We start from the raw sequence: 22935 nt of genomic DNA on the forward strand, positions 1-22935 counted from the left end.
ACCTTTCTTGCACTATCAAGTTAAAGAATTGGTCATATGTCTTAATACCCTTTCCTTTGACCCATTTCTTTAACAAATCACATACCTTATAAGCATATTCACTTATGAGTCATTCCTGCATCCCTCTTAATATTTCTATATTTCATTCTGTACACCTCAGGAGTAATCAGAAACCTTTGCAAGACAGCCCTCTTAAATGCATCATACTTTAAAGCCTCCTCAATTGGCATTTCATTTAACACAGACAAAGCTTTGCCAGACAGTTTTTCTGTGAGAGTAGGGACCTGCTGCTCCACAGGAATCTTATGCACCTCACAGAGCTTTTCAGAAGTAATGAAGTACTCCTCAATGCAGTCTGTCTCTTGGTAAGCAGGACACAGCTTATCAAAGCTGGGTGATTTGGGTGTGGAGGGAGACGCTGTGGCATCTGGGATCCTCCCATGTTACTCCAACAGTTCCAGCTGGTGTTTTCTTTCCCGCTTCTTGTCTTCCAAAGCGCTCTCTGCAGCTTCTCTGGCTTCAGCAAAAGATGCTTCTTGCTGTTTTAGTTCCAAGGCACGTCTATGGGTGGCTTTCTCAGTTTCCCTGGGTGCAATTGCTTCTTGCTACTTTAATTCTAAGGCATGTCTGTGGGTGGCCTCCTCCACTATCTTCTTTGCTTCCCTGGCTGCAGCCTCCTCTTTAAGCTTTATTTCTACCTGCCACTTTTGGAATTCATGTTCTTTCTCTTTCTCCTGTGCCTGCAGCCTGGCAACTTCCAATTTTTGCAGCTGCCTCACCGCCAGACATTTTTGTTTCCCTTTGCTTATTTCCCAAAATAAACAAACAGAAAATAACAAAACTGTAATCTCCTCCTGACTGTTCTTAGCCACTGCACTTAAGGCTCACTTAAAAATCACAAATACCAGAGCAACAAGCTGTGCATGTACCCTGTGCTTGCTGTGCCACTGTGCGTGGGCTGACTAAGGAGTGGGGGGCTCCCACAACGGGCAAGAGCAAGACAGGCCCCAGGAATGCGGGGATGGGGTGACACAGCGATCTGGACCAGTATAGTGCTGTCACCCCATCCCCCCATTCCTGGGGCCCATCTTGCATTTGCCCCATTTCGTGAACCCCCCACTCCTGAGTCAGCCACACACAGCCACCTGCAAGCAAGCAGTCCCTGATTTAGTGAATGAGTGCTTATGGCCAGTCACTCATGGGATTATGCAATGGTGTGACCTTCCCCCCCCATCAATACCCCCAGTCCCAGATGCAACTTTAGGAACTGCTGTCTTACAGAGTTCAGTGTTGCCCATTGGACTCTGCAAGCTCATTGGTTGTCTATTTATCAAAGAAACTGATACGCATCAGCTCTGTCACTCTAAATGAAGTCTCTACTCACCCCTAAACCACATGCACTGCTTTAGATAAAACAAACAAACAAATTTATTAAGTACAGAAAGATTTTAAATGATTATAAGACAGAGGATCCTAAATCAGATTTGATCAGAAGTAAATAAAAGGCATCACATTCTAAACTAAACTTAATACTTCCAGTAGCCTCCCAAAGTTAGACAATGCTCACCTCAGCTTGGTAGATGACTCCTCAGCCAGGTCCTCTGCCTGTGGAGAGTCTTTCAGTTGTTTGGTGTTGTCTTTTAGATGGAATGCAAGAGAGTACTCCAGAGACCAAAATGCCTCTTCTTTTAACAGGTTCCCCTGCAGTCAGGTGACCAGTAATGTCCAGCATGGCTTCCTCCACTTCAGTCAAATGAGCATTACATTCTCAGATGCTCAGGCCAGTCCATTGATCCTTGAAGAGCTAGATTGTGATGCGTGAACTCTCATTCTGCTGCTTTTAGTGTTTGCCTGGATCTATTCAAGTCATGTGTGAGACACACATTTGGGAATATTGCATAGCAGAGCTTCATAACCATAATCATGACATTGCAAGAAACATGCTATCATAACAATAACGTTCAGCATGTCACAAGCATTCCAAAAATACTTTACATGACATACTTCATGTTCACCCTTACAGTGTAACTGTATTAATGATACATGAATCACACCATAAGGATATTCATGGGATGCAATGTGTCAAATCTTTACAGTATAAATTCTCCCATCTTGAATAATAAATTATGATCATTTTGGAAATTTATTGAGAAGAAAAAGTTCAGTTTTGATATTTTTGCTTTAAATAGGGAAATCAGTATTTCATGCAAAAAAAAAACCCTGTAGTTTTAGTGCATTTATCAGAAGAATAGACAAATAGAAATAGGGGAACTGTGATGCAGCGGATATATGCAGTGAACTTTGGTATTGTTTGGTGTTGAACACTGATTTATAGCCAAACCATAGGCTATATGAGCACTGTATGTAGAACTGTGCTCCTTTGCTTGAAATTGCAGTTTGTTTGGTGTAGCTGTGGCACGGTTTGTGACATGCTGGGTGACCTGTAACCATGTGATGATCAATTGAAATACAAGGCTATGTTACATATGCATTTATTATTAAATAAAGCCCTAATGTAATCCCCACTGAATAATTTTGCAATTTAAAAAAATATGATCATGATGTACCAACTTGTGGTCCAGTATCTTGTCAGGTTAATTTAATTAAAGTCCCGTCTTTTAAAAATATACTTAAGTCAAAGATCCAAAGTATTTAATCCCTTGAGACAGAAGCTCTGGTTAAGATTGAATTCAGCCCAACATAATTCTTTGTCATTATTGCCTGTTACAATTTATTAATTTAATAGAAAGCAGCTTCCATATATGATTGATCATTAATGTTTATTATGATTATAACATAATCTTTAGCCAGTAAACATCTACACTGATTCAAAAAGCAGTTTTGAGGGTGTAGTATTACAGCCACTTGTTCTGTCTTTTGATTATTTTATCCTAACAATAAAGCAAGGTAACACAATTTTGTGTTAACTGGTTACATATTAGACAGATTTATTCATGTTGTTTTGCTGTGCCAGGTGAATGAATGTATCTGATAAGAAAATAGCTCTACTGTTTCAGACAACAAAATAGCATTTCTAAAACCCCTTACTAATAATGGGTAGAAATAATCCTTTTGCTACAATACTTAAAGAACTGGGAATAGCTGATATATGGAGATATTTACACCCAGTAGGGAAAAAATTTCATCTGCTCTAAAATAGTCTTGTTGCTCCCTACCATTGAACAAATAAAATAAAAAATGTGTACTGTTGACCCTTTGCATTGAACTGTGTGTGGAGAAGTCAGTAATTTGGAGTCTGGGTATATTCTATGGGTGACTTATTTTCTTTGCCCCTGTACGCCCATCTGGGAACAGAGATAGTTACTAGCAGCAGCCAGGCTGTTCTTCAAGGAATCTCAGCAGGCAGTATTCCCGGAGATCAACCCTGCCACAAGAATTGACTAGATAGCAAGACAGACAGCTCTATGCAGAGCCTTGCATAACAGAATTAAGCAACACAGCATGTCTTCTCTAGATGTATCTTTTCTTAGTGTAGAAGTAAATGTTATGGGAAGACTATATATAATGGCCCCCTCTCCTCTCGCAACTCCACTCCCCTCCATACAGTTGAATTTGGACCCAAAAGTTGTTTGGATCACCTTCCCACCCACCCATTCAAATTCTAAAACTCACCCATTTCCTATTTCATGGCTCTGCAACTTTACCTTACTTAGAGCATAACAATTTTCTAAATACGTAGAGACTAAGATGCAGAAGTCCAGTTCTCCAACCACAGAATGAGTAATATCTCCATGTGGGGGGAGTATTAGGTCCCAGCACACCCTCTTTTTAAAAAAACTGAAAATTTCCAATGTTAATAGATAAGCCTCAAGACAGCCTTCAGAAGCAAATTAATCTCTTGCACCTACCAAGAAACATACTATATACCCATATCAACAATATTAATCACCTAGAACAGATGTAACTTCATAGCTCAAGATAGCTATATTTGAACTCTTGTTGCTTGAAGGAAAAATAGCCCTTGATAAGGATTTATTTTGGGCTAATGCAATGGAAGAATCCCTTAAATCAAGATCACTCTTTTTACATACACAGTGTCCCAACAGGAATTTTGGGAAGAGTTTGATTATTGAAGCAATGTTATAAACCTACATACAACAAGAAAGGGATACCTTTTTATCCCCAATTCTCTGTGTAATTGTAATTGAGCTGCTGGCTCTCCTTCCCAGTATAGTGAACTTCAAAATAAGTTCTATTACCATCAAGTTCTCCTTATGTAAGAAAAGCCATTTAATATATTATTCCATCTGGAAAAACTCTTTGAAATACTGCACGCTTTATCAGGAAACATTCAGGTCTTAAAGTAAGTTAATAGAAATGCTAGGTATTAGATAGTGACACCTGTAACTTTCACCTCTAGCCCAATGCAGCAATACTTATCTCAAGTGAGCACGTTGAATGATTCTAAAAAGCAACCAGACAAAATTTTGTTCTCTGTTCTCCAGTAAGTTCTTTTTGAGATGAGAAAAGTAATTATTATTTTTCACACAACCTTCTCAAGCTTTTTGATTTGTGTGTGTTGAACAGAAAGGTGAAGTTCAGAAATTTCAGTGGGAGCTAATGTATATAAAGTGGATGTATATTCCAAATAAGTGCTGTAGACATTATTTATGCTGTTCACTGCTGAGAACTGGGACTCAAATAATAAAATATGTAGATGTCTGGTTTGTTTAATTTCTAAAATTCAAAGTTACAGAATGATCATGCTTGACTTTTAAAAATAAAAGCTTAATGCAGTAGCTATACACTTTTAAAAAACTTAATAAAGTGCTGATAACTTATCTGATTGATGGCATTGGAAACTGAAATCCTCTATCTGCTGCATGAACAGTAGTAATGTAAGCTTACCTATAACACCACACAAATATGTTTCAGTGGTAGATGGGTTCCCTACACATAAGGGTTGGCAATTTCCCCAGGAAAAACTAGTTTAGCACAGGGTGCTTGTAAATATGGGATTAAACTAGAAATTGGGAAAAATAAAATTATTATTAGCATATACTAATAAAAATTACTGAAAAATACATAGCAATTTGATGATAGTTTTGCAGTAACATGGTCTGTTTAATTTTAATTAAAGGAAATAAAATAAAACAAAAAAGAGTCTCAGCCCAGGCAGCAACATACAGCTTTAAGTTATCTGGGGGCTATTCTACACTGCAGGCTCCATCAGTGATGCAGCAATCAATGCTGTTGTAATTGACTAAACGGGTCTGGCGAAGACCCGCTCAGTCCATTGCGGAGCTCACTCTGGTACGCCACAAGAACAAGAAGAGTAAGTTATGTGGATGGGAGAAGAGTCTTCCCTCAACATAGTGTAGTGAAGACAGTGCGGCTACTCAATGCAAGGTACGTTGACCTCAGATACTTTACTTACTTAACATAACTTGCATGTCTTGCATTGACTGAGCTGAGCAGTCTCTCAGAGACTAAAATGTTTGTATTTAGGAATTCCCCTCCCTTATTTAGCAATGAAAATTCCCCTTTGTTTGCTGAACAAATATGTAATTCCCAGATTCAAAAGTTTCAGTTTGTTTGAAGTCAGTTGCCAGACTAATTGTCCAGTCCAGTACTCTATCTCTTGTTCTGGCTGGCGGGGTTGCAACAGAACTCAGTGAATACAGTGACTCAAGTCAAAATATTGCAACATGAGCAAAGATGGAAGACCACTTTGCCCAATTCATGGCTATTTTGAGAAAGTTCAAGAAGATGGTAGAGTCTTTGATGCAGAAATTGCAAAAGAAAAAGTGAGTGGGAAGGCAGACCCTATGAGGAAACCATTTTGCAAAAAGTGCTGTGGAAAGAACAAAGATACACCAGAACCACTGACTTTGGCTAATCCTATGCAAGTGTTAGAATCAGAGTCTGAGGATGGAAGGTATTGATAGCACATCAATGCCGTTGCCAAGTACCTCAAAAGAAAGCCAGATCCAGGTCTGCCAAAGACAACGAGGAGGAAATATCATGATTTTTCATGTACAATGGATATGTTTGTAAGAAAAGCAACTCCAGAATTGAAACAAAAGGTAGACTTGAAAATGGCAGAATTTTTGTATGGCTGTAATATTCTGTTATTGAGCATCCAACTTTTCAAGCAATGATCAACAGCCTAGGGCCAGGCTTCAAAGCACCCACTTGAAGGCAGGTGAACTGTTAGACATAATTGCTGATTGCTTTAGTGTGGAAGCATGAAAATCATCTTGTCAGCTGAACAAGAAGAAACATTAATGCAGTGGTCTCTAGCAAAAATTCTGATTTTCTGCCATATATGTACTTACATTTAAAGTAGAAGAAGCTCCATATCCATGTTTTCAACCTCTTTCAAGGAAAAAGCTTCCCCAGTAATATGCTGGAAAAATCTGAAGAATGCAGCTATTCCATCTGACTTCACAGAACTGCTGGTGCAATTTCACCAGTGTCCAGCAAGTTTAGCAAGCATAGAACAAATCTTTTCAAACTTTGGATCCTTTCAAAGTTGAGGAATAGGTTGGGTCTATCTACTATGTCAAAGTTGGTCTTCAGCTACCGAATGCTGTGTGGCCAAATGGATTTGGAATGATAGTCTGCAGCTCTGCATGCCTCTGATTGCTTAATGTTTCAAGCCTACCATTCTGCATTATTGTTTTATCATATAATTGAATGTTTTTGTTTATATGGTATTGAAAATGGAAATATGAGTCATGATATGTATAACTTCCTTGAGAAAATACTTAACCAAAATGTATACAGTCTTTCTGATCAGTATTAGGGATATATCTATTAGTATTACACCCACTACAGTTTAACTTTCTATTTGTACAGCCCTAAATTAATCTATCAATCTATTGCCTTATGTAATTTGACTGTTGCTAAAACTAAGTAATATGGGTTGTGGAATGCATTCATCAAAGAGTTTTAAAATAGAAAATGCCTTAAACTGGTACTAACTAGTTTTTCCCTGGGCAGTAAAAAACATGTTTTTTTCTGGTAAAAACCAACTGGTAAAAATACCCTGCCAACATCAAGAAGATATTTAAACTTATTTTATCCACTCATCTTAAATTGCTTTCCCTTCCTCCCCCATTTGTGTTGGCGATTTGGTGATGCTGACCTCTTTCCACTAGGACCTTGACTGAAACTACCAACCTATGTCACCTAGACCACTAAAACAGCTGTCTGATAAACAGATTAGATTTCTGGTCACTACTGACTCAAGTTGGATTCAGAGCAGTAAACTAGAGATGAAAAGTCTGCTGAGATATTCAGTTCCATCAAACGCTGCATGGTTTGAAAAAAGAAACAGAAAAAATCTGGCTGATTGAGTAGAAAAGGTGCAAATTATTTCTAGTGCATTTCAGAGGTGCTCTAATCTAGTGCTGACTGTTGAGAAGACTTCACCCCTAAATAAAGGAGCCAAAAAGCCTATGGCATTGTCCTAAGAAAAGCTGCTATGACCTGGCTGTACAACCATTTTTGTAGTAAAAGAATTGTGATTTCAGATAATCTGTTCATTTTGAAGCATAGCCTTTCTTTGTTCAGAAAGTGTTTCTGTAGAAAGAAAACCAGTTTGTGAACTGCAAAGAAACACGTTTCAAGAGAGACTGTTGATCAGATAGCACATTTTTCTTTCTGTCAAAGAGCTGTGGTTGAGTCTTAGGACTCTCTTCTCTCTTTTATTTTGACCTCATGTAACTCCAGATTTCTTTCATATCTGTTGAAAGAAAAAGTGGTGGTCTCTGGCTTTCCCGCTGAAATTAATTTTCCTACATGCTGGTATGTTTCCAGAGAAACTGGTAATAGGGATGGGGGTGGAAGCTGACGGCCTACTTGTAATTAGAGCTGGTCAAACGTTTTTTGGGTGACAGGTTATTTTTCAATGGAAACATTTTTCTTAAGTGAAAATGTTAGTGAGAAACCATTTTGCCTTTTTCAATATTTTTCATTTTTAAAGAATGCTGGCTAAGTGTGAACGTGCTCTTTCCCCACAGGCTGTAACATGCACATGGGGAAACTTTCTAGCTCTGTCTCAGCATATGCTCCATTCTGCCACAGCTTCCCACCCTAATTCCTCATAACATGGATGTTATCATCAGACATTCCAGGCTTCTCTGTCAGCCTAGTGCCTTTTGCTCCCTCCCCAGTGAATTTTCTGCACGATCATCCCATCTATTTATCTCTCTGTAGCCAGTGCATGGTAAAGAGAGATTTTACCATGGGAAAGTGGAGGGAAGCTCCCTTAGGTCTTAGGTAATCTGAGGCCTTTAAATGACTTTTCTGGTGAAACCCCCTGACAGCTCCAGGTCCAGTTGCTCTGAAGGTGGAAGAGATGAGGGAGAAGATAAGACCTGATCAGGGAGACCTCAGCCACCAGCAAAGTGGAAGAATGGTTTAGCTAAGGGGTTTGGCATAAGCAGCAGTCTCCCGGGAGGGAAGAAAGGGAGTTGCAGAGGGAACCAATGAGAGGGGCTGAAAACAATAGGGGTATGGGATAATGAGAAGAAAAGGGAGATGGAGAGCAAGGTCCAGGGAGGAAAAGAATAAAATGCAGGAGGAGGAGGGGTGGAACTCCATGGAGAGGAGGAAAAAGGATAAAGGTAGAACCTGCGGAGGAACAGGTAAGGGAACCTCTCAAATGAGCACAGAAAAGTATGACCGCTGGAACAACAAAGAGGCTTCATCTCTGGTCACCAAAAGACACCAGAGGGAAGTAACAGGTCACCAGCGTCTGTTTGGGGAGGTATTGGCAGCGTGTCCGGGCAATGTAGGGAGTGACACAGATGGGGTTAGGCATCTAAGTGTAAACTGAGGCCTCTCTGTGGGTCAGCAGCAGTGAGGTCAAACTCGGGGGCCCCTAGATTTAAAAGCACGAGCCTCTGCTGTCTGAGCTTAAAAAGGTGGGTTTGCCAGTAGCAGATTCATAAACCATGGTGAGGCCCAGCCAGTGGAGAGGGACAGAGAGAGACTATGTGACCAAAACATCAAAATCAATCAAATTCCTTGGGTCAAGAACTGTATTTTTTTGCGTCTGTACAGCACCATAGTGATCATATAATGCAAATAATAAATCATCACCATCTGATCCTTTGGTGTTTTAATTCCTGTTTTGTCAGTGCTGCCACTGAGTGTTGTGTTTCCATATGTTTTTTTCAACATTGCCTCCTTGTGGTAAAATATCACAGATTTGTTCTAACACCAGAGTACTCCTGTATGAAGCACGGAATGTAGGATTTTAGGGCATGGGTGGATTTGGGGGGGATGGGATTAATCTCTCTCTCTCTCTCTCTCTCTGATGTATAATCCAGCCTGGATATATGTAATATAACCTAAACAGAATGGATTAAGGGGACAAAGTAGTTGAGTCCTTTTTAGACTGATATTTTGTGAAGTTTCTGGGTGTAAATCTTGGAGGAGTTCATTGAGTTAGTTGAAAACAGTGTATGTTTCCACCAAATAAAAAGCATTTTTTTATTTTATTTTTTTTTCAGTCCAAGCACTGCATGGATGAGACTGGTATAAAATTGCTTTCAGCAAAATCAGTTCTGTTTAATCAGTGTGTAACTTTGTATGATAGAGCACAAAATCCTGTCTGGTTTCCTTTCTTCCTGATTTTCAAGTCTGTGTCTCCATCTGTCATAGAAATTAACCTTTGTGGGTGACCTCCTTCTGTCTGTCTCTGATGGAAAAGATGCTCAAAATCCCAAAAACAAATGCGATGCATTAAGAACAGAGTACAACTTTTTTTGCAAGGTCTTGTTTTTTATTACATTTTAACATGAAATTTCTGGTTCTAGTCCTAGAATCAGATATATATTTTGTGTAATTTCTGCATCACAAAATTGAGACTCCTGTGCATGAAAGTTGCTTAGCATAAAAAAAGAGTAGTCTGAATTGTCATCAGTTTCTCACCTTTCCTTAGCAGTTCAAATGCAAAAAGAATAGAGGTGTCAAAGGCCCCAGTCCTGAAAATATTTTTCCACTAGTTCAGTTTTAAGCAGATGCATAAATGTTTGCAAGATCAGGGCCTTAAACAGTAACACTGAATTTTTGTGTAGGTTCTGTATTACCGAAATTAGCCTATATAACAAAGTAAAAGAAGATGGTTTTGAGCACATTTGTTTAGAACTGGTTGCAAGACCTGTTTTAAAAAAAAAAAAAAAAAAAAAAAAAATTGATCTTTTTCTAAAATTTACTGGTGTTTTGCAAAATATCAAAGTTTTATCCATTTTTTCAATTGTTGAGAAGTTTTGACCAGCTCTACAGCTAGCCAAAACCAACATTTTTTTATGGTGTTTCTGTTGAAAATTTTACACTTTATTTTTCATTAAAAATGAATTTTTGGTGGAAAAATTCTGTCAAAAACTTGAAAATCAGGAAAATTTGACCAGCTATGATGATTTTTATTTGGTCTTCCCATTCGGCCCGATCCCGTCTAGACCTGTACACTTGTTTACCTTCGCTACCATAAAGCGTCTCATTGAAATCATAAACGACTCTCGGTAGTGAAGTTAAATGAGTCTTTGCAGGCTCACTAATGTCTTTGTTGGACACATTTAGAATACAGCTGTGCTGTGATCCTGACAGATGACCTCAAGAGCTAAATTGTACCAATCCTGATTCTGTATTGGATAGGAGATTTTCAAGGAACAGTCACTTTAAAAAACAAACATGGGGGTACACATACAACCCAGAAAGATAATTGAATTATTTTTGTTTGTGCACAGGCCACAGATAGAAGTATTCTTCCAGTAAGATGAGGGTGAATTTTTATGTCACTAGTAAAATAGACATGTGATTGTGCCACAGTAGAGACTCATGGTATGGCATCTTGATTCTCCACTGTCTCTGAGCTGCACTCAGACCTAGTGTAGAATGGTGGCCACACAGAGAGGCTTGCAGCTCACTGATCTTTGATTGCCTGGCACTGGTAGAATTTAGAGCAGCAATGAGCCTACTCTTATTTCTGCCATAGTTCTGGCATAGAACATTATACTTCCATTCCACTATGCACCATCCCCACCATGCCCCTCACATGCACCCTCTCTTAATCCCAGAGGTCAGACATATGACTGGAGCAGGAGGCAGCAGAGCATCATCACCAGCTTTCTATGGCAGTGGAGTTTCCCTATGCAAGGGAAATTCTCCACCAAATATCTTGTGCCACAAAGTGGCTTTTGAGGACTGGAGAATCTGGTTCTACGTATTGCTATTTGGTAGCTTACTTATGTGGATGCCCAAATGTTAAACAACAGCCCGGCATAAAGAAAAGGGAGGATCAGGATTTAAAAACAGAAAGATGACAAAAAAGAAGAAAGTGGGTAAGTGGACATATGGATGTCTGTGAAGAGAAATGTGATGTAAGCAAATGGAGAATATGAAATGAACCAACATAACTTGAACAAAAATGGTTCATGAGAAATTGTCAGACTAAGTATTCTTAATACACACTAAACAGTAAATAAATTGGGGGGGAAAAAAAAGTGCCTTGCAGATAGTCTGTGAACAGGAACAGAATCAAAATTTGTTGATGAATAAATTACTCACTACCATTTATTCACTCCGTGAGAGAGAGAGAATGAATTCTTTTGGGATTCTTCAGTATAAATGCAAAGTTACAGTGATTTTTTTTTGTTTTTGTTTGTTTGTTTCCAATAGTAACATAAGGCTCTGAAATCTCTCTAGTTCATTTTTTTACCTCATGTCATATAATAAAATATTGAGCTTATTATATATTATTCCCATCTGAATTATCGGTAGAGAGCAGGAATGTTAGGAAAAAGTTTAAGCAAAAACATTCTATTTAAATTTGAATAAGAAACATATCTGACAGCTGAACGAACAAAAAGAGGAGGCATCAAAGTGGCTTGTATATCGATCAACATTGCGAGGGATTCCTTCCCTTTGAAATATCCATAGATGCTAGTTAATTATCAGACTACTATGTGTGTGACTGCTTTAATTTTTTATAAAGTAACAATCTTTTAGGGCTGTCAGTAAGTAATAACTTTGCATGTGAAGAGATACAGATTGTGATATATTGTAAAATGATTCCAAATTTCTATCATAAAAAATGAGGTGGAGGAAGAGAGTTAAGTCTGGCAGTTTATCAGAAATGGTGATATTTGGCATAGAATGCTATTAAGCAGATTATGTTATCTCTTAGCAACAGAGAATGCTGCGGTCAAGCAGAAATCAATTTCCTATAGTGCTACAGTAAATTTGTCTTGTAACTAGAAACTTTCTAATTGCAGCACCAAAGGAATAATAAACTCCAAACTGGGCAGATGATTAGTTCCCCATCCCCCCCTTTTCTTCATCTAAATTGTTTTTGGCATTCTGGTAACTTTGCACATTAAATGCGTGGAAAACATTGAAGACTAGAGTTGTTGCTGTCACATGTACAGTAATGTTATTTAGTTAAAATCAGACCTTATTCAGCAGTTTTGTGGGGATGTTTAATCTATTTGCTCAGATTACTTTTATTAAAGCTAGAAGGAATGGCCCAATTTAGTACTAAAGAGGAGATTTTTCCATGATGAAGAGTGAAAAGAAGCTATATAAAAAAGAAGGTTTTTCCAGCCTGAGTCTTAAGGCGGAATACTATATTTGGAATAGTACTTTTTTCCCTCTTCTATTCAGGTTTTTGTTTCTCCCCCTAAGAATATTATAGCATGCATTATAGCAGTATTCAGAGACTCTTGTAAATAGATTCATCTTTACCCTTCATGAATAATTTGGATGGAGGAAAAAAAATCCCCAGTGTAGGACTGAATTTTTGTTTTTGTTTTTTAAGAGTATTATTAGTTTAGGTTCTAGTAGTGATGTTTAAAATTAAGAACAAACATTTAAAATACTTAGGTTCTTTTAACTTAAACTCTTTTAGGCCCTGATCATGCAAGCTTCTCTGCATGGATGGTTCCCTGTGTCTAATGCAGAAAATTGAAATGAGTTGATGATGATATGTAACATGGACTTAGATTTTAAGATTGGGATGGGATGGAAGGGTCTAGGGGTATGCCTGACATTAAGATACTGCTTCCCCCTCTTCGGTCTGGCTATTTGAGAGGGAGATTGGACTATGATTTGCAGAACGTGTTTGGGATGAGGGGGATTGGGAATTGATTTGCAGAATTTGTTTGGGATTAGAACAGAGCTGCTAATGGCCACTTAGTTGCTTTGCTTGTCTTTAAGATTAGCTGTTGAGTTTGACGTTCTGACAGCCCAGAGTGTAAGTGATAGTGAAAGATAAATTGGTGGAATTTAACAAAAGAATAATTGGCTGTATAGTTACAAACAAACTAATGTGTGATTAATGTCCAGATTCAGCAAACCACTTAAATGCTTAAGTGCTTGTCTGAATTGGGGCCTATCACAATTGTGTATGAGGCTATAAACTATGTAAATTTAATCTAGGGCTGGTCAAAAAATTTGTGATGGAACATTTTTCCATTGCAAAAGTTTAATTTATTGAAATTGACATGTTCTGAAAAGGTCAAAACATTGAATCTTATTGGAACAAAATGATTTTCATGAGCAAATTAAGTACCAATTACCATATCAATTAGAATACAAGTTACCACATCAATAATCAATTACCAGGACAATTACCATAATGAATTATCAATTTGAATGTCAATTACCAATTTCCAGTTGCTATTTCGAATACCAATCACCATTTGTTTTACATGATTTTATTTTATATTTTTTAAAATATTGTCCTAATTTAAAATAATGTAAAAATAAAATTAAAAAATAAGAATTTCAAAACTGAAACAAAACATTTTGACTGACCCAAAACAATTTTTTTTTTATTTTCTGTTTCACAGAAAATCTCAAATTTTGACATTTTGTTATGATTCAGAACAATTTCCCCCCCTGAAATGTTGGAGTTTTCATGGAATGGAAATTCAGTCAGTTCTAGTTTAACCCTCTTTGGGAGCTCTTTTATAATCATCTTTGTCTGATATGCAGTGAGTTTGTGTGCCCTGTTCTATCTTGTTGTTTAATTAACATAATTAAAGAGTGGAACCCAGATTCAGCCTTGCTGTAAGCAGTACAACTGCATTAATTGCTGTGGAGTTAAACCGTAGCTGACTTTGGCCAGCAGTGGTTATGTTCACATTAGTATCAAATGTTTACAAATATATGTAACAAAATAGATAAGGCATCCAAAGGAAGAAGGTGAGAGCTCTAACATTCCACACATCTGTCCAAAGATTAGTCATAAGCAGGGCTTTTGAATATATGATTTAAATGTAGCATTAGCATTGTGTGTGTGACCCTTCTAATGATGTGGGTCTCAATTCAGCAAAATGTGTTTTAAATAGGAATTACATGTGCTTAAAAATAAGCACGTTTAAGTGCTTTGCTGAAATGAGCCCCTACTTCATACTGGGAATACTAATAATATGTTAGTTCTCTGTGGATTTTTAAAAACCTATTTCTAGAGTATTTTTAAAAAAGGAAGAAGAAAACCCCACAACCTTTGTGGGATGTGTGAGCTACGTAATGTGGCAGTAACGAGCATGGGAAGTGTCAAGGAAATCTAAATGGTTTGTGTGCTTGTTTGCCCCACCAGTGCCTGAGATGATTTTCCAATTAATAGCGTTACTGATGTTTAAGCTTGAGGAAAGGGGAAAGGTTTGAGTTTACTCGTGCACTTTTTCTACAACCCAGCCATGACTTTACCAATTTTCTTTTTAATGCTATAAAGAAAACCACTACAAAAAGTGGTATTTTTAAAATTAAAACAAAGGAAGAGTTTGAAAAGCTTGACCCCTTTCTAGCCTCCATGGCAATTTGTGTCCAGATTTTGAATTTAAGAGAAGTGTAGTATTGTCTAGTGAATGAAACAAGAATTTGGGAGCTGGAACTTCTAAATCCAATTCCTGACACAGAATAGTTGTGTTGATCTTGGCTAAGTAATTTATATCTCTGACTCGGTAAAATATCTGAGGTGCTGTGCAGCTTAAGTATTTAGTGTTGTATTCTAATGTCTACCTGAAGTTGTCGTGATTTTGTTTGATATGAAATCAGGTTTGTCAAATTAGAATTATTGTTGTAGCAGAACAAAATAAAGATAGCAAAGAGGAATTATGTAGCCCAAGAAGAGATTACTGACTATTTCTTAATTCTGATGGCTGTAATCACAATGTATATTAAATATGTATTTTGAAGAAGGGAAAAATCCAAAATAAATAATTATATAGATCATCTTCGTTAAAAATCCTGTTATGACACATTATATTACCTTGACTGCTAAACCTATTAGAATCCTCTTTATTGTAACATCATTTCTACCAAATGAAAATGATTTGGTTCCAATTACACAACTATGATTGGGTAATAGGATTTTTTCTTTAGTCATACACAGTGTAAATAAAAGTGTTGAGTATGCTGAAGGCTTTTTCCACAGTGATGGTAATTGTTTGTTTTTTCTAGGATTGATTGAGAACCAAGAAGCATCAACTCCAGCAAATATCAGTCAGCAAAATTTAGGCTTGTTCCTAACAGAAAGCATGTCTGAAATTGACTTTGAGAAGTTGGCCGAAATAGGTAAATATTTTTTTTATTGAACTTGAAATGATATCTTTGTAGAATTACAGATGATTTAATAGAGAATCTTCACTAAGTGAGAAACTTCACAGGCATTTTGTAATACTACTTTGAGCAATCCAATATGAGTTATAGCCACGGTACTGATGTGTACCCTCTTAAATCCCTTAGGGTTGAAGGTTACTTTAATACATGCAGCTTTTATGAATTATTGGTATATGTTCCCATTGCAATTCTACGCTATTGGAATATCACCATCATCACATATTGTGGCACAAATGGGATTCATTACTCCAAAGAGACAAGTATTGAATGGGCAGAGAGATTGCGGTATTGCATGTTATCTCTGAATATGTTACAAGAACAGAGCAATATGACCCTGGGGCTCATCATTTTGAAAAAATCAGTGCTTAGAAAAACAAAAAAACCCTGACTTTTGAGGTTGCCCGACTGAACAGCAGAGGAGGAACCTTTCACAATCTATATTTTACTTTTTCCTGCCCTGTCCCATATTAATCTCTTTGATTTCCCAATCGTCATGTACTTCCACAGCAGCTGGAAAGCCATTTCACTCCTAGGAAGTGATCCAAAATCCAGTTAAGTCAATGGAAAAATTCCCATTGACCTCAGTGGATTTTGGATCAGGCTTTTCGTTTCCTTTCATAAGCAGAGTTAACAGCAAAAACTGGGCCATTAGTAACTGATGATTTTATGTTATGACTCATGAAGCAGGCTGATGAACTCATATTATTTATAGGCAAAATACAGTAGTTGGGTTGTTCTCTGTATGGAACAATACACATTTTTTACACTGAGACATCTTTCCACTTCCTCCCTCCTACCTTTGCCAAAACTTAAAGAATGGCTAATAAGGAATTATTTCAACCAGTTCAATATAGCTAGTCTCAAAATAGTTCATGATTGTAATAGGACCTCTTGAGTCCCTGCGTGCAACTCTAGTACAAATGAATATACATGTTTGCTTTCCATCTGCAGTTCTTTACCATGTGAGTTTAAACCAGTCAGAGTTAATTATAAACTTTTACACTAAAAATTGAAACCTGTTGCCTATGTACAGTATGAAATAAGCTTACACAGTGGCAATATTCCTCTGTCTGTATGTTTATAAAACTTTGGTTTAAATTTCTGGGTTTTTTATGTTAAAATGTATACTGTATAGCATACAAAAGACTTTATTGACCTAATCAATTGATTCTGGTGAACTCCGTATTCGTAAGCACATTTGTTCACTAAATAACTACCCTAGTCCACCTGATGATGATAATATGCAACTCTTTCTTCCCCTCCCCCCCACTTATTGTTTTTTGTTTTTGTTTTTTTACTAAAGTTGGGTATACTATGCAGAAACTTAAAATTCAAAGGCAAAACAGAAGTTTTCCTTGTTCTTATTTTTCACATGATTCTAAATTGGGATGGTTTTTTGTTTTTGTTTTTTTTCGGGGGTGGGGTGCGGCGCGGCAATGTTTTTTGATTGGTTGGTTGTATTTAAAAAAAAAAAAATCATGCCTGGGTTGTGTTTTTATTATCACTATTTCCCAACCAGCTCTCAGAGAAAAAGTGTTCTGTCCTTACAACCAGAGCATCTATCTGTTGAGTGGTATATTTTTGCTTTTGTAGTTTATCATTTTTAATAGATAGGGAAGAATAAATTTGTAGGTAATGGTATGAATTTTATATTTTCATGTGTAAGGAAGTCATAAATGGGTTATTTTGATAGCTACATCTTTTTTCTAAGTCTAAAAATGCCACAATTTTATTTTCCATGGATTCTTTATTGTGAGAGCTCAGGGAGAAGGTAATGATATTTAAACAACACACACACTCTCTTCCCTCCCCTCCCCCCACCCCCGGGCCAGCCATGAGTGTAACCATTTTTCATGGTTTATTAAATGCATTTTGTTACAAAGCCATTTTAAAAGGCAAAATGAGACCAAAAACACCCTACAACCCTATTATATTACTGTTTAAAGGATAATCTGAAAGATATTGGAAAATTGTGCAATGGAAAACAAACCAAAAAAAGGGTACCCCCCAGAGTTGCTGATAATTTGTACATAAATCTGATTGTAATCAATACTTAGTATACTCTTTTCCTCAATGTATCTTGGGTAGAGGTTAAGATATAAAAAAGTAGGTGTTCAGCATGCAAAATGTTGTTGAAACACCCAAAAAAATGGAGTTATAATAGTGTTCTTCTTCAAGTGATGGCCCCTACTGTATTCCATTGAGGATTACATATGCACACCATTCATCTGGAGCTGGGGAATTTGAAAGTAGTGTCCGTTGTTCTGCACATGCAATCAATGTGCCCCGCCCTTTTTCACCTTGGACAGAAGCGTGAGGTGAGCTAGAGTGCATCTTCAGTTCCTTTTCACCACTTCATGGTCCAGATTGGAACTGTGTCCTCATCTCGGATACACTTCTACAAACAATATTTGTACGTGGTTTTTAAATAGTTTTTATTGTAGATTAAAATGTTTTTTCTTTTCTAGTTTTAAAAGTTTTAATAATTAGTCTGGTACCCAAACCCCAAATCTATGCCCAGGATTCTGGGCTTCAAACTCTGTGCCTCTTGCCCATGATCCTTGTTGATCAGTGATGACCACCAGTTCTGTCTTTACTGCCTGGGAGAAGCTCACATCATGGCAAGGTGCAGTATTTGCCAATCATTCCCCAACTACACCCGAGAAGGCTGGGCACTTTGCCTCCGGAAATATCTCATAGAGCTCACCATGAGACTGTACTCAGACCCAGGCCGAGGAACCCTTCCTGTACATTGGCCTGATTCAGCGAGGAGCACAGATCCTGCTACTATGGCTGATTCTGATGCTGGCAGAACCATTCCATGGAGGGGCCTAGTTGGGAGGTAAGGAAGCATTCCCATAAATATGGGACTAAATGTTCCTCCAAATCAAAGAAGATGGATGCTCCTTCCACTAGCAGTGCCCAAGGGGACCGAGGATGGCCTAAGTCCCGTAGACACAAGAAAATACCCCAAAACAATGGGACCAAATGATTTCAGGTGCCGATCCTTTGGTATCGCCGTCCCTTGAATCCCACAAGACTTGAGACCCACCTGTATCTGGAAAGACATCAGCGCTGGTTCCAATGACCGAGAAGGAGAGACATGCTGAGACAATCCAGAACCAGACCTGCTCCAAGGAGGCCTTTGCCTTCCCGGATCCAGAGTCAGGCCCTTCCACCTCTAGAAAGATATCTCCACCAAGGGACATTTCCCCAATACGGGGCCCCTCATCCTCCATACTGATTATCTACATTCTACCACTACTAGAAATGGGCTCTACCGTCTCCTCCTCCTCTGTCTCGGAACCAGGGGAAGAACCACCTTCAGCTTACTGCCCTTATGCACCATGGAAACCACCATGTCCCAGCCATGATGGAGCCGATGGTCCTGATGCTATGGGGATCCCCCCAGTCTCTGTCGGATCTGACCTATGGGCCCTATTGGGGACCCCGGGCACAATACAGCCCCCCTTAGAATTCACCCAGTCCACGAGGGAATAATTGCCTGCTTCCGCTTAGAGGAATCTGTCCACCAGGCATACAGACCTGATGGTAGGGAAAAATAACTTTTTACCTTGGTCCCAGAGGTTTTGCCAGAACTAGCAGGTTTTCCCTTTTCCTGTCCTGCCAACATGGTGGCTGCATTCTTTCTGTGCCGGATCGCTTCAGACGATTCCAGGAGCTGTTAAGGAGCGTCACAGGGGAACTCCAAATTCCTTTAGAAGAGATCTAAGATTCCCAGCACAAGCTTCTGGATACCTTTCACATCTTGGTGCCAGTAAGAAAAGCATTACCAATTTAACAAAGCCATACTAGAACCTTACAGAACAGTATGGTATATTCTGTCCACATGCAAAGTTCCTTCCAAAGGACCGGGAAAATGCTACTGTGTTCCAGCCAAAGGCTCCAAATTTCTTTTCTCACATTCACTCCTGAATTTCCAGGCGGCTTCAGAAAGATCTAATCAACATCACCCTTGATCTACCCCAGCAGATAAAGAAGGGAAGTGCTTAGATCTTCTGGATTGTAAAGTATTCTCATTTTTTAGTCTCCTATTCAGGATCGCAAACTATCAGGCACTGTTAGCCAAATATGATTTCCTGAATTACAGCAAATTCGAGGAATTTCCTGATAGCCTTCCATAACAAGATCACACTAGTTTTCAGGCACTTGTTGAAGAGGGGAAACTTGTGGCCAGAACTGCCTTTCAATCTGCGGCAGATGCAGTGAACGCCCTCTCCACAGCCATGGCTACAGTGATAGTCATGCATCAAGAGTCTTGGCTCCACTCTTCTGGTTTTCCTAATGAAGTTCAGACCACCATCGAGGACCTCCCTTTCAATGAATCCATCTTTTTAAGCAGAAGACAGATGAGTTACTATATACTCTGAAAAACTCCATGGCTACTCTTCGCTCATTGGACATCTACACTCCCGCCTTGACAAGAAAATTCTACCAACATTTGTCCACACAATGACACAAGTCTTCTCAATTCTATCCACAGAGACCTTGTGAGCCCCTCAGAAAACAGAGGTCTCACCTTCCTGGGCCCTCTCTTGCAGGCTTCAACGTCACAGATTCCACCTCCAGCCTAGATGTATTTTTGAGAGCTGCTGACCACTAAATTTACCATCTCACAGCCCTATTACCTCCTTTGGGGGTTGTTTTGCACTTCTCTCATGCTTGGAGTGTGATAACAATGGACAGATGGGGGTTGAATATCACCCGCCATCGCTATATGGTCAAGTTTGTCACACTACATCCTCCAAAAACCCTCTTTGGGGCCACTCTCATGACAATATTCTTACCCAAGAGGTAAGCTCCTTGTTACAAAAGGCAGCAATAGAACACATTCCTCCAGAATATCAGGGAGTGGAATTCCACTCAAGTTACTTCCTGATATCCAAGAAGTAAAGTGGGTGGAGACCAATCCTAGATCTTTGGTACCTCAGTTGTTTCATCCACAAGCTCAAATTTCATATGGTCCCACTGGCAGCAATAATTCCATCCTTAGGGAAAGGGATGTGTTTTACAGCTGTCAATATGAAAGGCGCTTTACTTTTACATTGATATTCGCCCTGCCCACAGACGCTTCCTCAGATTCGCAGTGTGGACCCATCATTTCCATTACAGTGTGCTCCCCTTTGGAGTAGCCACTGTTCCCAGTCTTCACCAAAATATTCTCCATCATAGCGGCCCACATCAGTTGCTATGGCTGCCTCATGTTTCCATATCTTGATGATTGGCTCCTGGCTGCCAGATCCAGGCAAGAAGCCCAAATGTCAACTTTGATGCTACTCTGCCTCCTCTCTTCTCTCAGGGTCAGTATCAACATGGAGAAATCAATCCTTGAGCCCACACAGTCTCTGGACTTCATTGGGGCTACCATAAACTCTGTCAGAGCTCGAGCTTATTTACCAACAGACAGATTTCAGACAATGAGCAACATCAGAGTTCACATCAGGAACAATCCTCATGTTCCTGCCAGACTTGCCTGTCCCTTCTTGGTCACGTGGCTTCCTGTATGTACATAACCCCTTTTGCATAACTCTAACTTGACCTTCAGACATGGCTCCAGTCCATCTACTCATCCAACCATCACTCCATGGACCTAATGTTGACAATCCCTGACAAGGTACTGTCATCCCTCCATTGGCAGACAGACCCACATCTGGTGTGCAGTGGGGTTCCCTCCCTTTCCTGCACCCGAGACAAGATGATCATCACTGATGCAAGTCTGGTAGGCTAGGGAGTTCCCATGAACGATTACGTGACACAGGGCACATGGTCTCTATAAGAAATCCAGTGTGCACATAAATATCCTGGAACTCTGAGTGGTATGAAAGGCCTGCCAATCCTCTCTTCTGTTCATTCACTCCTACCACATTCTCATCATATCAGACAACACCACCACAGTCTCCTATATCCACAAATGGGGGAAATGAGATTAAATGCTCTATGCGTGGAAGCGGTCAAAATCTGGAATTGGTGCTTCATTAGACTACAATCACTAGATCCTCTTGTCTGTAGTCTATCTTCCTGAAACACAAAATGTATTCTCAGACTTGCTCTGCAGACATTTTGCAATTGACCACAAGTGGGAACTTCACAATTCCATAATACACAGCATTTTCTCCTGGTGTGGGACCACAACCAGAGATCTATTTGCTTCTCAGATGAACAGCAAATGCATACTGCTCCAGGGGAGGCCTCAGCCATTGCTCTCAGGGTGATACTCTTTTGGTCAGACCAACTCAACTATGCCTTCCCTCCACTACCACTCCTGCTTCAGGTATTGCACAAGATCTCATGAGACAGAGCTACGGTCATTCTGATTGCCCCTTGCTGGTCCAGACAGGTTCTGGTTTCCCAATTTCCTGTGTATGTCATCCCAACCAGCTTCCCTGATCTGCTGGCCCAGTACAGTGACAAGATCTCACATCCTAATCCACATGTTCTACACCTCAGAGAGCGGTATTTGGTTGGGCATCTACTTTAGTACAGATGTGTTCTTCGGCTGTACAAAACATTCTTTCCAGCATCAGGAAAGACTCCACTAGCTGATGTTACCAAGCCAAGTGGAAACACTTCTCATCTTGTGTTCAACAGAAAGGCATCTAGCCAGAATTGACAAGGATCCTCCTCGTCCTAGACTATATTATCTCCTTAAAGTTGTCAGGTCTCGTCCTCAGTTCTTTGGGAATCCATCTGGTGGCAATTAGAGCATTCCACCCTCTGGTGAAAGCTTATTTTGACTTTATGCATGTACTAACTGCTAGGTTTTGAAAAGACCTCATCAGAACCTTCCCACCTGTCCATATGATTGCACTACACTGGGACTTGAATCTAGTTTCTATGCTAACAAAGCCATCCTTTGAGCAATTACCTTCATACTCCATGTCCCTCCTTGCCATGAAAGTTGCCTTCCTGGTTGCAATTACTTCAGCGAGATGGGTCAGTGAGCTCTGATGGCAGACCTTCCTTTCATGTTGTGCCAGAAGAATTAAGTCTCCCTATGTTTACACCCTAAATTTGTACCACAGGTGGTCTCCCAGTTTCACATCAGTCAAGCCATCAACTTACCTGTTTTTCTTTCCAAAACCACAAGCTTCTGCAGAAGAACGTCAACTCCATAGTTTTGACTATGGTGAGCTCTGGCCTTCTACCTGCAGAGAACAAAATGAATCAGGAAGTCCCCAGACTATTTGTTGCAGTGGCAGGAGGACTTGGGACAAGCTTATCTCCACCTAGAAAATTTCCACATGGATTTCTGGTTGCATTGAACTTTGCTACCAACTATCAGGTTTACCTCCCCTTAGAGGGCTGCAGGCTCACTCC

General features: G+C 39.2%; 1 protein-coding gene across 5 annotated transcripts in view; it reads left to right on the forward strand.

Moving 5' to 3' along the window:
* The window catches only part of ARHGAP8 (Rho GTPase activating protein 8), a 126320-nt gene that overhangs the window by 9477 nt on the left and 93908 nt on the right, over positions 1-22935 (forward strand). For all 5 annotated transcript variants that reach the window (XM_067559346.1, XM_067559345.1, XM_067559344.1 and 2 more), the window contains exon 2: positions 15439-15552. In XM_067559346.1, coding sequence (XP_067415447.1) covers positions 15516-15552 — 37 coding nt within the window. In that variant the 5' untranslated portion in view covers positions 15439-15515. The remainder of the gene's footprint in view (positions 1-15438; positions 15553-22935) is intronic.

The sequence above is a fragment of the Emydura macquarii genome, unplaced genomic scaffold (assembly GCF_026122565.2).
Source record: "Emydura macquarii macquarii isolate MOO-44397 ecotype Brisbane River unplaced genomic scaffold, CSIRO-AGI_Emac_v2 contig_2205, whole genome shotgun sequence".
NCBI lineage: Eukaryota > Metazoa > Chordata > Testudines > Chelidae > Emydura > Emydura macquarii.